At 31.6% G+C, this 16,210-nt stretch overlaps 1 protein-coding gene across 5 annotated transcripts in view; it reads left to right on the forward strand.

The window, feature by feature from the left end:
* LOC140051887 (uncharacterized) overlaps positions 1-16,210 on the forward strand; it is a 92,637-nt gene that overhangs the window by 58,275 nt on the left and 18,152 nt on the right. For 2 of the 5 annotated variants that reach the window (XM_072097222.1, XM_072097223.1), the window contains exons 6-15: positions 8,470-8,538; positions 8,742-8,777; positions 9,176-9,193; positions 9,529-9,564; positions 10,230-10,283; positions 11,038-11,073; positions 11,581-11,709; positions 12,177-12,203; positions 13,390-14,016; positions 15,078-15,104. In XM_072097222.1, coding sequence (XP_071953323.1) covers positions 8,470-8,538; positions 8,742-8,777; positions 9,176-9,193; positions 9,529-9,564; positions 10,230-10,283; positions 11,038-11,073; positions 11,581-11,709; positions 12,177-12,203; positions 13,390-14,016; positions 15,078-15,104 — 1,059 coding nt within the window. The remainder of the gene's footprint in view (positions 1-8,469; positions 8,539-8,741; positions 8,778-9,175; positions 9,194-9,528; positions 9,565-10,229; positions 10,284-11,037; positions 11,074-11,580; positions 11,710-12,176; positions 12,204-13,389; positions 14,017-15,077; positions 15,105-16,210) is intronic. The other 3 variants (XM_072097225.1, XM_072097226.1, XM_072097224.1) reach the window with 2 other exon arrangements.

A 16,210-nucleotide genomic window follows, 5' to 3' on the forward strand; every position in this document is an offset into this window, starting at 1 on the left:
TATGTTCATAATTTATATAATTTTCATCCATATAATTTAGTGTTTAGGTTTACCCAAATACTATTATTTGCCTGATTAAAAATTAAATATTCATGTTTTTTTATTTCCAAGCATTTAAGTTAGTGTTATACTACCAAATACTATACTTTGTAGTTTTAGCAAACCTCAGGAATTACTCAAATAATTCCTGTTTAAAAATTGTTTTTTCATAGCACTTAGGCATGATTGACTCCATTTCCAATAAAAAGGGTAAAGTGGCGTCAGAAGTACATATTTAAGATGGGTACTTGCAATTTTGGAGGTTTCTAAATTAACTAAGATGTCATCTTTATCTGTATTAACCCTAATCAAACACAACCCAGTTTATTTTGTACACATATACAGTAGTAGCATTTATATTCCATAGGGTGTACAATGTACAGTATGACTTGCCTATATTTTTAGATATAATTTGAAGTACAGTAGTATACAGTACTTCTAGTTGCCATTTCTAATCTAATATCTTGCTTTAATATAGTTTAAATCTTGAGGTAGTTGGATAAAATTTGATGACTAGAAGGTTGTATGTTAATTAAGTTAATTAATACATATTATATGAAAAACAATTAAAGTAGGAGCTTTAAAACAGTTAGTTTTTATGCATAGACTTTTTACTTTTTTTAGGTTTTTAGGAATCCAAAAATTACGATTATTTTCTAGCAATTAAAAACAAAAAAACAATTTTAAATGCATTAGTTTCTGTGCTCAAAATGTGTTTTAATTTTCAAAATATCCAATATTTGTTCATTTCCACCAGTCACATGCAATAATGTTCTAACCATTATAGACCCTTTGATCAATAATTGATCACTTAAATTTTCGTTTATCTCAACTTACCACAAAGTGTCATCCAATAAATTTATAATCGCCAAGTTTTAAAAAAGATAATAATCTAACGAAGAAAGTTTATTTAAAAGAATTATGCCAATTTACCTGTTATTTTTGCGGTAGCCCCATCATGAATTGAGCATTACCTTTGGGATTTCAGATATTAACTGTGGACATATGTTTAGATGTGAAGGGGCATTCAACTTCCCCTTTTTATATGAAGCAGGTGTCTTTGTCAGATTTCTTGGCCTGATATTTTGCTGTTTGAATTCAACGCATTTTTGACCTCTGTTTTTAAAATTGAAATATTAAAAAGAAATTGTAATATATAATTTTTTTTTATGAATCTTTTTTTTTACAAGAAAGAAATTATCTGTTTTTTTTTTTTTTCAAATTTGTCACTGTATTCTTATACCATTAATTACACAATGAGAAGCATAAAAACCTGCTTTATTATATAACTACTGTATATATTATTTATTTTACTTGATCAACATCATTTTTCTTTTATTTTTGGTGTTTATAATCAAATTATGCTGTCGTTTGTCCTGTGTTTGCTTGTTTGCTTGTTTGTTTGTTTGCTTGGGTATAAGCCTGGAAATTTGATCCTTTAATTTTAAATTGGCCAGTTAAAATATGAATGTCCTTGTGTTGCTAAATCTTGCAAAAAGATCTGTCCATGTTTATAAAAAATATGACATCACTAAGGAAAAGATAATATTCTTGTTTTTTATTTGCCGTTTAAAAGGAAATAATTGCGCATGATTTGGTAATTACAAATTTGATAATTTAATGTTTTTAAATGATAGCAATGCATATTAATGTTATCAATAATGCAATATTCCAATAATTTTCGTTAAAACTATTTTTTTTACAGCTTTAAAGTGTAAATTAGAAATACTCGCTTTAAACATCAACAAATCATTATTTTATTAGTAAAAAGGTTCATCTGGATCACTGTATAGTATATTAAATAGTAAATTTTCTTTTGGATGATCCAAAGTCGAATAAAATTCGTAAACTTACGTTTTTTACTCTAGCTTTCGCTGGTCAATGACGCAGCTAAATCATGAGTGATTCTCTGTGACTTGGACTTGTTACCATTAGATCTCGTATATGATATAGCGCCAAAAGGTATGTTGACGACATATTAGCTCTCATTCCAGAAGGATCAGCGGAACCTCTTAACTCACACTTAAACACAATTGACAAAACAGGTAACTGAGCATATGTCTAACAATACATTACCTTTCTTAGACATCATAATTACACTGAACAATGGAGACCTGACGACGACAGTTTACAGAAAAAAGACCCACACAGACCAATAATTAAATTTTCACTCCTGCCATCCATTGGAACATAAGTTAAGTGTGGTTAACACTCTGGTTGACAGATGTGAAAAAGTTGTCACGAAAAAGCATATATAGGAGAAACAGCCAGAACCTTATCCACAAGGATAAAAGAACACAAAGCAGATTTCACTTCACATTGTACAGGGATCCTAACACGTTCAGCCAGAAATTCAGCTTCAGAAATTGTTCACAACTCAGCCATCACCGATCACATGACCACTCACACTCATTTACCAAATTGGAACGTAAAAATACTGGGCACAGAATCGTCATGGAAAGACAGGAAAATAAAAGAATCAATAAAAATAAGAAAACATGGTAACACTATGAACAGAGACGACGGTGGTTTGGAACTCCCAAAATTGTACAACAACTTACTAAAGAGGAGGCACCGACAATCCCATTTGGGAAAACCTGAACGATCTATAGATGGCGCTATACCATATACGAGATCTAATGGTAACAAGTCCAAGTCACAGAGACTCACTCATGATTAAGCTGCGTCGTTGACCAGCGAAAGCTAAAGTAAAAAACGTAGGTTTACGAATTTTATTCGACTTTGGATCATCCAAAAGAAAATTTACTATTTAATATACAAATCATTATTATCGGAGTTTATATTGTTTTATTTATTTGTTTTATTTCACCCATCAGCGAGTAACTCGCCAATTACAGGATGGATTTAATAATTGCTTATTAAAACTAAGTCTCATTTGAGGCTTTGGGAGTGGAGTTGAAAGTGTTACAACTCTGGCATTAGGTCAGGATTGAACCCCAGATCTCGGATCTTGCCAGATTACAAGGCAAGTTGTAGCAAGTTTCAAGTTTCAATTTATTTATCAAACACAAAAAGTAAAACAGGTGATAAAATAAGAAGCATTGTAAACGAAAAGAAGACCAATAAGAGCATAGCTTGTAACAGATGGTCACTACACGCTGTTACACCATCAAACTTTATGTGACAAAAAAATGTGATGTGCCCATACATAGATATGATGATGTCATATCACTACCATCTTTGGTCATATCACTACCATATTTGGGTACATCACACTTTTTTGTCAAACTGGTTTGATAGTGTAGACAGAGCTTTATATTCCTCATTTGACAGATTCTGAAGTGAAAAACAGTCACACACAGTCACACACAGTCAACACAGATTCCCTGCAGAATAAATGATGTGTTTATTAATTTAATATATGTCAATAATAATAATTTGTCAGTAGAAACAAAGAAGTAAATGCAACATGTTAAATTGTAAGATTAAGCGAACCATTACAATTGAATTAAATATGGGTTTCAATGAACTTATTTAAACTATTAAAATAACATTATTTGAACATTTTTTTAAATAGGAAAAGGAAAAAATATAGTATGAATGACAAATCATTTTATTACTTCAAGTTCAAGTTCATTCATGAAGATTTTGAAAGGAGATAAAAACATTATGGTCAGAAATCATTCCTAAAAATGGCATTGACTTGTCCTACTAATAGCACCTGCTGTGGCTATCTTCATCAATTGCTTCTTTTATTTGATTCCCATGGTACTTCACAGCCCTTTCTATCTTTTTTCGTTTGTATTGTGACACAAATCCGAACCCTTTGAGACGCCTGTCTATTTCGTAGCACAAGAAACTCCTCGTGAATGACAACTCATTAACCAAATTAAACCCTTCTCCCTTCTATAGAAGCATTCAAAAACATAATTTAATTATTACATTTTTAAAAATGTAATCCTATTTGTTTAGACATTTAATTTTTTAGTTATCTGTCAAATTAGATAATTGTGGTAAGTGTTTAAATTCGACAGTAGTTTGACTGCAGTGTTCAAACCTGTTTTGAAAATGTTTCAACATGTTCACAGGTCGCAATGTCAACTGAAGTATTTTCAATCATAATTGTATTGTTTTTAGCTAGTGACAAGTTGTTCTTGTGTAGCATCTTGCTGTCTACCCAAAGGATTCGCTATTCCCGTGATTCACAGGGTAACTTGATGCTACCAGAAGGGGGTTACTTCCCAGGAGATCTTGCCGGAACCTTTCTGTAAAAAAAATCTGAAATGACTCCTTTGGCGCTATTCTGTTGACAGAAACACTAATTATTTCTGTGAATTAATTGAAAATTTGTTTGACTTGAAGTGTGTTATAGGCATGCATCTGTTGTAGTAATTATGTTAGAAAAAGAAGCATTTAATGAGACATACTATTTCAGAAGAAAAGTTTGTTAAACTTTGTTACATGCCAGCATTTTTATTATACTTAGGATTTAAAGCCCTATGTCTATTATGATGATATTTAATTGTGTACTTTAAAGTAGCCAAGTTTAGTACTAAATGTCATTTAGCCCTGCATCAATAAATTTAACCAATGGTTTTTATCCTGGTGGATATATATGTATGTCTTTTTCTATGTCTACATGTTGTACATTAGCAAAATGAAAGTTGATTGTCATATCTTTATTACTCTCTTGAAGTACTTCTATTGTGGAGAAAACTGTTATAATCTCATTTTCACTATTTAAAAAAGATGTTTTTGGTCTTTTTTGTTTCAGTTTCTTTTACTTTGTGATTTCATTGAACTGAAAAAAAACTATGAAATGAAAGAGGATGCTTTTAATAGCTTTTAGAAAGTTCATATTAGAGACAGGAATTTGTAGATTTGTGATGACTATTTTAAATGTCTTTATAACTTGAGTTATTAATTTAGTATCTGCACTATACTTACTACTGCACATCCGCGTAAAAAAATCTTGACAAAGTTAGCAGAAATTTACAAGATGACAAGGACAAGATGTAATAATTGTTACTCATAGATCCAAAAGAATTAATGTAATTATATAAAAACGCATTTCTATGTTTAAAAGTAGAATATTTTAATCTTTTGATCTTGCCCTCACTCCATGAATTAGTGATACCCGTGTTTAGTGCATGTTTTTCTAATCTCTCTACTGATTTGTCGATGTACTATTCCCTTGGTTTACCCGCTTGCTAATTTTAGCAGATTATTGGGAAATCTCCTAGTTATAAGAGAGTCTAATCTTCTCCATTACATGTAACATATATCCTGACAAACATGGAAAACTTTCCTGATATTTCAATATCTAAGATAATAATTTTCGTATCTTGTAACACTCTTTGTCAATCACGAACGCATAATTTTACATGGAAATATTTAGGTTACAAACATTTTTCACTAATTGTATATTTCACTCTATTCAATATATATTTCTGTCAATCATACATTAATACATACAAACTGTGCTGCATTTTAAAATAAATTAACCATTGATCTTCTTGAGTCACAAGTTGTGTAAATGCTAGATGATCTGTAGGAACCAGACGGAGAAACATCCTCAGTCTAAACTTTATGTGGAAAAAAATGATATGACCATATATGGACATGATGATGTCATATCACTACCATATTTGGCCATATCACTACCATATTTGGACACATGACACTTTTTTTGTCAAACTAGTTTGATAGAGTAAGCAGAGCAACATTATGCAAAGTAGCCCAGGTGGAGTGTTCAAACAAACCTCCCTTTTTTTACTGAAGCACCATTTTCAAACTAGCAGCAGATGTGATTGTAAATACAGTAGGCCTTGCTTGTGAAGATTTTATCCCCTTTTGTGGCAGCATGAACTGCCTGTAAAAACCTTGGTGACAAGTTTCTTGTGCTACATATTGTTTTGTTGGTGTTTGCGCATGTTATATTGATATTTAGAAAAAAAATTATAATGAATCTTAATCTTTTAAAAAATTATGCCAAGTAGGCAAGTGGCATTTAAAAAGCAAAACAAACATTTGAATATATTACATTACTGTTAAAGATAAAGACCTTGAAGTATCTTCCATGATTACGAAGTGATATGCCATTCCTATGGGAATATACATAGGAAGGGAATAATTTAAAAGGAAAATCGATGTTGGCCTATTGTTGAGTCATTTTAACACTATTGGATATTTTCTGTCATGAGGGGTTTAATTTTAAACAATTTTGATCGTAAGATCAAATCTCTTTGCACATTTTATTTGTATCATCAAGTTTGGAAGTAACTATAATAGGCATTGAGAAGACAGTTATAAAGTTGGGGTGAAACTACAACAGACATTAGCGAAGACAGAATTATAGCGAATCATTTCCAAATTGAGTTAACTAGTGGCCATGGAATTTCAATGATTAAATTAAACAACCACAGCTCTGCCAAATATTTGTTTTTTGTAATATATAAATTTACAACAAAAGCATAATACACCCATCTGTATGAAAATATTGATTTTTGAAAAAAAAAAATTGGAAAAGGATAGCCACAAATCAACACTTCTGTGTATAATTAACATTAATATTACCTCTGACATGTCACTTGAATAATATGAATTTTTTTCAACCAAGGTTTATACTTCAAGTTGTAATTTCATCAAATCATAACCAAATTGAGAAATACAAAATGACATGATAATTTTCTACTACTGTAATTCTAAAAAATTTTAGCAAAAAATAACGTCCTGATCAATTCAATATCTGTCCAAAAATAAAACTTTTTTTCCTTGGTATATTCCCTACAGATTTCAAATCTGCAGGGTTTTCATGATTCATTTGTCTGCGGTTCCGCATGGATTAATTTGTGCAGGCCTCTGTAAAACATGGCTTCAATCCATGTGACTGGCTCGAGAAATTTTGTTGGAACCTGATGGAGGCCTAGTTTTGATATGTTTTAACAGTAGGTCTGTGTGCTACTGTTCTTTTCCTAGCTGTTATAGTGACCATGTGCAAACTAAATAACACCATATCCTAAGAGCAACTGTTCAATGAAAGGAACTAAATTATGTTTTTTGTCTTTTTTTTTTTGAATAAAATATGTTGTGACACAGTACAGTAATGAAACAATGAAAGAAAATCAAACCTACTCGTTAAAAAAATATATTATATTTTCGACAAATCTTCTGTAGAAAATAATTAGTAATGTTATAAATGTTAATAATTTGTGAAGAAAATCATTTGAACCATTGATATCACACACTGTTTATTCCTAGTTTTCATAAAGTTAATAATAATTGGATCAATGGAGACCTGGAAAGATCGGTGTTGTATAGACTAGAGAGTGAAAGTGAAAAGGAAACCGAACTAGCATGCTATAGGCATGGGTTCGATCCAGTCTACTATATTGATTGTATCCTAGGTAAGATGCTTTATCCTCATCGTCCATTGGATGGGATTTAAAGCAGTTGGTCTTGTGTAGATACATTGAATGTTCGTTCAAAGAACCTACACTATTCGGAAAGAGCAGGAGATCGTCTCTTGGTGTGATAATCATATGAGTATGCGCTGCACTGTTAACTGTCATTGGTTCGTAGAGGGCCTAATCCGGATTTCCTCAGTTTTCAGTTAAACTTGAGGATGATAATAATACCTTTATCTAATATTTTTAGCTGTAAAACCATGACAGTTTTTATCTGTTCAAATTTCAGGGGAGAATTCAAGAGCGTTCCAGCTGACCCAGACCCCTTTTAAATTTCACAAATTTTAATGCAAAAAATAGGATATAAAATTAAGTTCAGCACTTCATTTCTCTACTTCTGGACTTTAGACACTCCCCCTGCTATTTCAACATCCTGGATCTGCCACTGAATGTTTTAATGTACATTCCTTTTCCCTAAAATGTTTTGCAAAACATTCTTTCACTAAACATTGATAATAGCTTGCATTATATTTCATACCCAATTTCATAGTCAATTAGGTAAAGGTAGACGTACCCTGTCTCAGAGACACTTGGGTCCTGCTTTGACAGAGCTTTTGTTAAATGGTTGAAGGCTGTTCATGTTCTAGTCAAATTAATGTCAAACTGTCATTCCCCATGAGCCCAGTTTGTGGCAAGTTCACTGAATAGTAATGTTCTACAAATTTGTTTATCTTTTTACATACCAGGTACACATTTTTACACACCTTTTAGTCACTGTGGAATTAAAGATATATTGTCTTCCTGAAAAAATAATTTAAAAAAAACGTTATTTGTTGAATTGGCCATTTTTAAGAATCATTCACTTTGAACAATAATTTGATTTTAAAAATCTGATTCTCCTCAATTCTGTTGAAGTACTGGTTATTTGATAGAAATGTGTTTTTAAAATGCTCTTTAACAATTTACCAGACTTTATTTATACTTAGTAAATAATATATAACACCTAACTAAACTACTATATATTTAAGTAATATTGGATACCGGTTTATCTTTTTATTGGCAGAAAGCTCAGTGCAATAGGACAGTACAATGCATAGGTTTACCAGGAGCACCAGGCAAACCTGGTATGGTTGTAAGTATAGCTTTATGAATGATCTTTTTATATTAAGAAAATTATTGTTAAAATTGTTTGAGATTTTAATGTACTAAAGAGGTTGTAAAGCATGATAATTAGGCATATTGGACATTATGTATACTAAAAAGAAAGAGAGAAAACTAATAATAAATAAAAAAAAAATCTCTATTTAATGATGTCTTTAACTTTCCTTCTTTTAGGGTTCAAGAGGTTCCAGAGGATTCCCAGGTTTTCCGGTTTGTGCATCCTTCCAGACATTCTCAATCATACGCAGCAAACTTTTTACTATATACTACCCTTTTTTGACTTGCATGTCGTTCTTTATAAATTCTATTTAGTATGTATGAAATATAGTACCCATAAAAATGTTCCAGGTGTTTAATTCAGAGAGAGTTTTAAATAAATAAATATAAGTGTTGACTGATCTCTTAAAATGAAACACGATTCTGCTTTTGTTGTTTAAAGAAATGTTGAACTGATTTTAAGTGTTTGCATTAGATAGCATTTATCATCTATATGTATTTTAAGTTGTTGGTTTTCTGATGCCTTTACATTTAAAATCTTTAACATGTGTTGTATTCTTTTATTTATTGTTCATTATAAAATTATTTATTGTTTTTTTGTCTTTTTTCAGGGTCCAATAGGCGGAGATGTAAGTAAATATTTCTAGATATTTTATTTAAAATTCGAGTAGCCTCTTCATTCAAAAGTGAGGAAAGTGACAAAAATAGAGAGTAAAACTGTGATATTTGTTGATGTATGACTAGGCACTGCTGTGACTATTTGTTTGAGATTAAGCTCAGATTGTGTTGAGTCCAATTCATGAACATATCCACCATGTATTCAGTACAAAATTATGTGAAAATCTTCTATATGATTTACAGTAGTAGCCTACTCCTACTTGAATGCAAATACAAATAATTTATTGTTATTAACTGCTATTTATTATATCCATTCCTAATAACTTGTTTTTCTTTTATCTTGTAGGGTCCTCCAGGATTTCCAGGGTCTATCGGATTACCAGTAAGTACAGTATTTAACATTCATTTTATATTTATGTATTTATATTTTCTAATTCTTAATTAACTAATTAATTTTGTAATTTTTATGTTAAATTGGATCTATCAATTAAGCCAATTTTATGTTACCAAACAATACTCACAGTAGTTATATTAACTTTGTAAAAAGAAACATTATAGAACAAAATTATTGGTATACATTCAAATACTAATTGAATGATTGTTAAATCTATTAACCTGCCCTGAAGTAAAAAAATGATTTCAATAATAGATTGTGTGATTAGATGTTTAGTTTAAATAGTTTGTATACTATTTGAAATGTACTGATATTTGTGTGTAGAGCCAGGGCCGCTAACTAGATGTTTGGAGAGGACGTTTCTTATTTCTTGTCTTATTTCCCTCGTGATCAAAGCTGTCATGAATATAGACCTTAATAATCTCTGTATGATGACAAGTAACATAAACCAATGCCCTAACTGTTTTCAGAAATTGAACAAAACATGCTTGGGAAAATTGAAATAATCTGCTGATTTCCACTACAAAACGTTGAATAATAGAACAGGACACAAATGAAAAAGTAATGACATAGGATTAAATAAAATTTGAAAAAAAATAAAAAAAGTATCTTGTTGTTGATCATTTTACTATTTCTGTTTCTCCTCCTCACAGGGAAAAGATGGTATAAATGGATCGGCTGGTGAAATGGGTGAAAAGGGTCCAAAGGTAAATTTATATTTTTATCTGTAGGCCAGAAATACCTTGAATATACCTTGAACCGTAGGACTTTGAGAACTTTGGCCCTCCATTGTCATCAATGAGAACTCCTCAGTAGCATATGGGCGAAACTTGAGATGGTGGTCAGACCATAACTTTGCAATGCCGGTTTTGAACTTGTTAATCGTTGGTTCCGTCACAATATGGTTTGGTAGCGAGTTCCAATCATTTATAACTCTAACTGCATATGCTCTTTTTCTAATGTTTTTATTATATTTGGATTTCGATACCTTAAAAACATTCCCCCTGGTTTGCTGGTATTTAGATCTTTGAAATAATTTTCCTGCCTCGATATTATCAAATTTATGAAAGATTTTAAAAGTTTGAATTAAATCCATTCTTTTCTTTCTAAAGGCTAAGATAGGCAAATCCAATAACTTCAATCTCTCTGCATATGGCTTACTCCTCAATTCAGACACTAACCTTGTGGATCTCTGTTGGACTTTTTCTAAAGGATTGTAATCTTTCTGACACAGTGGTGTCCATAAACTACCACCATATTCCAATATAGGTCTGATCATAGATTTGTACAGATACATATAACTCATACTATCAAGAAATGTATCTTCACAGATTTTTAAACGAAAAGAAAGATTAAAATACATGTTATTAATCTGGATTTTTTATGATTTTATGGTATTCTATTTCATATTATATCTTTTTAAGATTATATATTTTAACAATTAAGTTTTATTTACCATAGGGAGACAAAGGAGAAGATGGAAAATCAGGTCCTATGGTAAGCATAACACTACAATATAATAGAACTCTTAGCAGGCAATATCTGTATAAAAATAATAATGGTTGACATTTATATAGCCTTACAAATGTTTCTGAACACTTTACATCATACTTATATAGCTCTTTATACAAGTGTCAAAGTTCAGTTGACTAAATATATAATAACTTTCATCACCCTTAATAATAAGATGATAGAAAAAAATTAGTGTTATAAAACTTACTTTAAAATGAATCAAAAGAGGTTGAAAGTTTGACAAATTGTTGGAGATCTTTCCAAAAAGAGGATAAAAAAATAGCAATGATTTGACAAGAAGATGGAACACATCGAGGCACAAGTTGGGTGATATTAGATGTATGAGAAAAGAATAAAGCATTAAATCAAAGAATCTCTACATGTCGAACTGCCACCAAGAGGCGCACATTTGTCTGTCAACAACAATAATAAATAATAAATGGTTTTGTTTTTACAAGTGATGATTAACATTTACATCATTTACATTAATAGGGACCTCCTGGCTCACTTGAGCTTCAGTTAAAGGGTGAACCTGGTGAGCCTGGCCTACCTGGACTCAAGGGAGACCTAGGTATTGGAAAGATGGGCCCACCTGGAAAACCAGGTGCACCAGGATTACAAGTAAGTATTATTTAATTTCCTAGGATCTGTATTATCATTAAATCATGTAATGCTTTTCTAGGTTCAATGTGTTTACATTACAGAGTAGCTTTTGCTGTTCTTTCCTACTTCTGTTTCTATAAATAATATTTATATTTAATGATCCAGCACTCGGAAACAAATAGAAGAATTGGAAATAATGCTAATATATAATAATAAATGATTAGTTTTGCCTCAGCTGATATTTTGATATTATGTACCAAACATTTCTATGTTGATGTGTGCCTATATGATGTTGTGGTTTGTGGATTAGTCCATTATTGTAAAAGAATATGCAAAGAACTTTTTGTATTATACAAGTGAGAGCTAGGAGAGCACAGATTGTTGTCGGTTTATCCAGGTAAATATTCTGTATCTTTAGTTTATATGCTAAAATTTAAATAAATAAATATAATATCCTTAATAACTATTAAAATTCTATTTTACAGGGATCAGATGGAGCACCAGGAAAGCCAGTAAGTGTAGAATATTTTAGACTTATTAAATATCATTGCATGTAATACTAGTGATATGCTAGGAAGAAAAGAATCATTATCAAAAGACAGTAATATAAAATAAATATCTTGGATTGACCATAGAAAGCACCTCAATCTCAACACGTTTCTCCCTCCCCCATGCATTTAAACATTTAGAAGAAAAATAGACCTAAAATATCAATTTATTTATTATTGTATAAATATATAAATAATAAATGCGGTACATTTCATTTCGAAATCTGAGCTGCACTGACGAGATCTAATACGATCGAAACAGTACTGTCTGCAGATTGGATAAATAATAAATGTATAAATTTAACCAGGGCCCGGGTATACTCGATCTCATTGGCATGTATGAAGTAAGGATTTAATTAGCACCATTTCAACAGAACTAATTGTTCTTTATTTGGATTGTTAATTGATAACTTATTAAATACATCAATTATCAATTTGTAATATTAATGAATCATATTAACTTTAATTAACATCCTTCCTTATTGTATAGAACTTTTGAGGAGGTCACCACACAGGGCTCTCTCCTTTTTTCAAAGATTAGATTTAATATGTTGAAAGTGGTCATTATCACCCTTTAGTTCAATTATATTGTTTGTTAGATCCAGATGTATTACTGTCTTATTTTAATGCTACTTATGATATGCACATGATGATTGAAAGTGAATGATACTATCTGCATTATCTTGTTGAAATGCTACAATTTCTGCTTGTTGTCAAATTCATTAGCATTATTTTTTTTGCACGTTATACACATGCTTTATATGCTTGTAGCAAAAGGCAAATCTTTATAATTATACTTGGAGTATTGGGTCTCATTGGCATATAAAGGTTTTCTGATGCTTATGAGATATTTTATGATGATATAATATTCAAGCAATATTGGTACTATTAAAAAGTTGTGATTGGTAAATTACTTGCGGTGCACTTACGTTGCATTCAAGTAGTCCAATCAAGCTTTTAACTCCAGTTAAATTAATTTGTAATTTGCTCCAAGAGTCACTATACAAAATAGTACTGCTATTTTACATTACATTAGTCACAAAGTCACGTTTGAAAAAGTTCACCATAGCATGATGCAAAGTTTGCTTAGAAACTGCATTTCTATATTGCTGCATGTGTGTTATATTTTTTATTGCACCATTCTCTACAGGGTGTTATAGGGCAACCAGGCCTCAATGGTAGTCCGGGTGTTTCCGGTCCAAAAGGAGAGCAAGGCTCTGTTGGTTTTATTGGTTATCCAGGCCCACAGGGACAACCCGGTCAAAAAGGGGATGTTGGTCTACCAGGTGAAGGTTTACCTGGTGTTCAAGGACCACCAGGAGGACAAGGACCACCAGGAGAGCAAGGGCCACAAGGAGAGAAAGGGCTGCAAGGAGATCAAGGATATGTTGGCAAACCAGGTCCATCTGGAGGTTTACCTGGCCCGATGGGTCCACCTGGAGAACAAGGATTACCTGGTGAGCAAGGATTACCTGGAATCAGTGGTCCACCTGGTGATAGAGGGCTGCCTGGTATGGGAGAAGCAGGTCCGGCTGGAGAACCTGGATTGTCTGGTGAACCTGGCCTACCAGGAATGATAGGTACACCTGGAGAACAGGGCTTACCTGGACCACAAGGACCAGCTGGTGACATAGGACCACAAGGACCAGCTGGTGAAATAGGTCAAACTGGACCCCAAGGTGATGCTGGCCAACCAGGTTTGAAAGGAGAACCGGGAATAAAGGGTGAAGTGGGCCAAACAGGGGAGGTGGGAGTTCCAGGAGAAAATGGAGAAAAGGTAGGGATTGGGCCAAGAGCTTGTTAGATTGATTTAAATATACCTTTCATCACCTGCACATGCATGGTTTTACAGCACTCAATTTAAAGCTGATAAATTTATTTAAAAAAAGTTTGTAATTTGCTCGTAACTTGAAGCATGCTTTCCATGTTATTTTTTTTTTTCAAAACAAATTATTCATATCTTTGTAAATTCTGAATGTTATGGAGTTATGTAGAAAATTACAATAATAATAACTTACAGAATGCACTTAAAGATGTATTGTCCCCCAAAAACATGAAAAATGAAGATTAATTAAATCAGACTTTGAATATGTTATTTTGTAGTTTGAATAAAGTTAATCACTTCCATAGAAAAAAAAAAAAAAATGTTTTTACCTATAAATTGAGAAAATAAATAGTTAAATTCAACCAAAAACCCACTGGCTGGCAGCCAATTGGGCCATTTTTTGCTTTAAATTACAGTTTTTTCAGGTAAATACATTTTTTGGTCAAAGTGGATAACTATTATGTTACATTAAAATGGCATATTCAACAAAAATGTTGTTAAGAATTATTTTTTCAGGGGGACAATACATCTTTAAATTAAATGAACATTTTAATACATAAAATTTATGAATACTAAACCACTTTTAATTTTCTACACAACTGCGTATATATTTATATTATTGGAGGATAAATAATATTAATTTTAGTTTTATTTTATAATTCTTATATTATGGAATATGCATCACTATGTGTGTGTCCACAAATACTTTATTTATTGATTTCCTGCATACACTGTTTTGATAGTTATTATTATTATTATTATTATTATTATTATTATTACATTTATTTACCTAGGGTAGCCCAAACAGGTAAAAACTGGTTTCCATTGGGGCTCTGCATTTTACGTTATTTGAGGGTAACGTAGCGCCTCTCATTCCAATTTTAAATTGATTATCTATGTGCAGACATATATAAAAAACAAATGAAACAAAGATCTATTTCTTAAAATATTTAACTATTGAAGCCATTCACACAATGTAATTTGTATATATTTTTGTTTGCAATTTTCTACAGGGAGAACCAGGACCACCAGGAGATCAGGTATTATTTCATTCATATTTTGTTTTGTATGTATTTAAATGATCCATTATGTAGTAATATTCAAAGGAATCATGCCAACAAACTTCCAATTAATAAGCCAAATCTCAATATTTGTATTTGTATATAATAAAATGTAATTTATTTAAAAAACAAAAAAATACTAACAAACCACATTTCACTTTTTACACAATATTAATATTGTAGACTATCATCTAAATTAACTATAGTTTATCACTTAATTCGCTGTACAGTATCTCCAAATATGGAACACATTTTCCAGTATCATATGTAGGTAATACAGTGTTGCATCATATGTGGAGCCTGTATTATGTTAAAGCCCCCTTCCCTACGTTTTTTAGATCTAATTTAAGATCACAAACTGTATTTAATGTAAAAATAATACTATATGGTCCTATTGCGATAACTTTTTTCGTCTTTAAACGGTTGAAAATGTGAAAAATAAGTTGATTCTAATAATTATAGCGGCCCGCTATAAATCCCAAAATGCATTGCGCGCGGATTGATATTTTTGTTTTTCACCTGTAATTCGCCCACTTTTCGATCGATCCTGAGGCCAAAACAAATGGAAGACTCCTAACTTTTCAGCGAAAATACCGGGTTTTCCCCAATTTGTATCAACAGAGTCTGGCAAAAATAGAAAGACAATTAATGCAGCAACTATACAACGTCAGGCTAGGTATATAGCTACCGTACGATGTTCGTACGTTATCGATGTTTACCAGCTAGGCCTACAAAACTAAGCTAGGCTAGGCCTAAGACCGTCCACGAGAGGTCGATCGCCGCGAGCTACTTAGGTAGTGCATTGGTTCTCACTTTTTATCATAATTTACCATAAAACGTACATTTAAGTCAAGGAATGACATGGTTTAATGTTTTTAAAGTGATAAATATGTATTATTTTCCAAAAAACGTCCAAAATTGCAGGGAAGGGGTCTTTAAGGTCAAGTTTATGGCCTTTGCCATCACATTTGATACATATGTGACACTGTGTTGCAGAATTTGCATGATTCTGTACAAATTATATACAGTACTAAAAATCAGCTAAATATATAGATGTAGTTTCTAACCTTCATTTTCTAATCATT

The sequence above is a fragment of the Antedon mediterranea genome, chromosome 6, assembly GCF_964355755.1.
Source record: "Antedon mediterranea chromosome 6, ecAntMedi1.1, whole genome shotgun sequence".
Classification (NCBI taxonomy): domain Eukaryota; kingdom Metazoa; phylum Echinodermata; class Crinoidea; order Comatulida; family Antedonidae; genus Antedon; species Antedon mediterranea.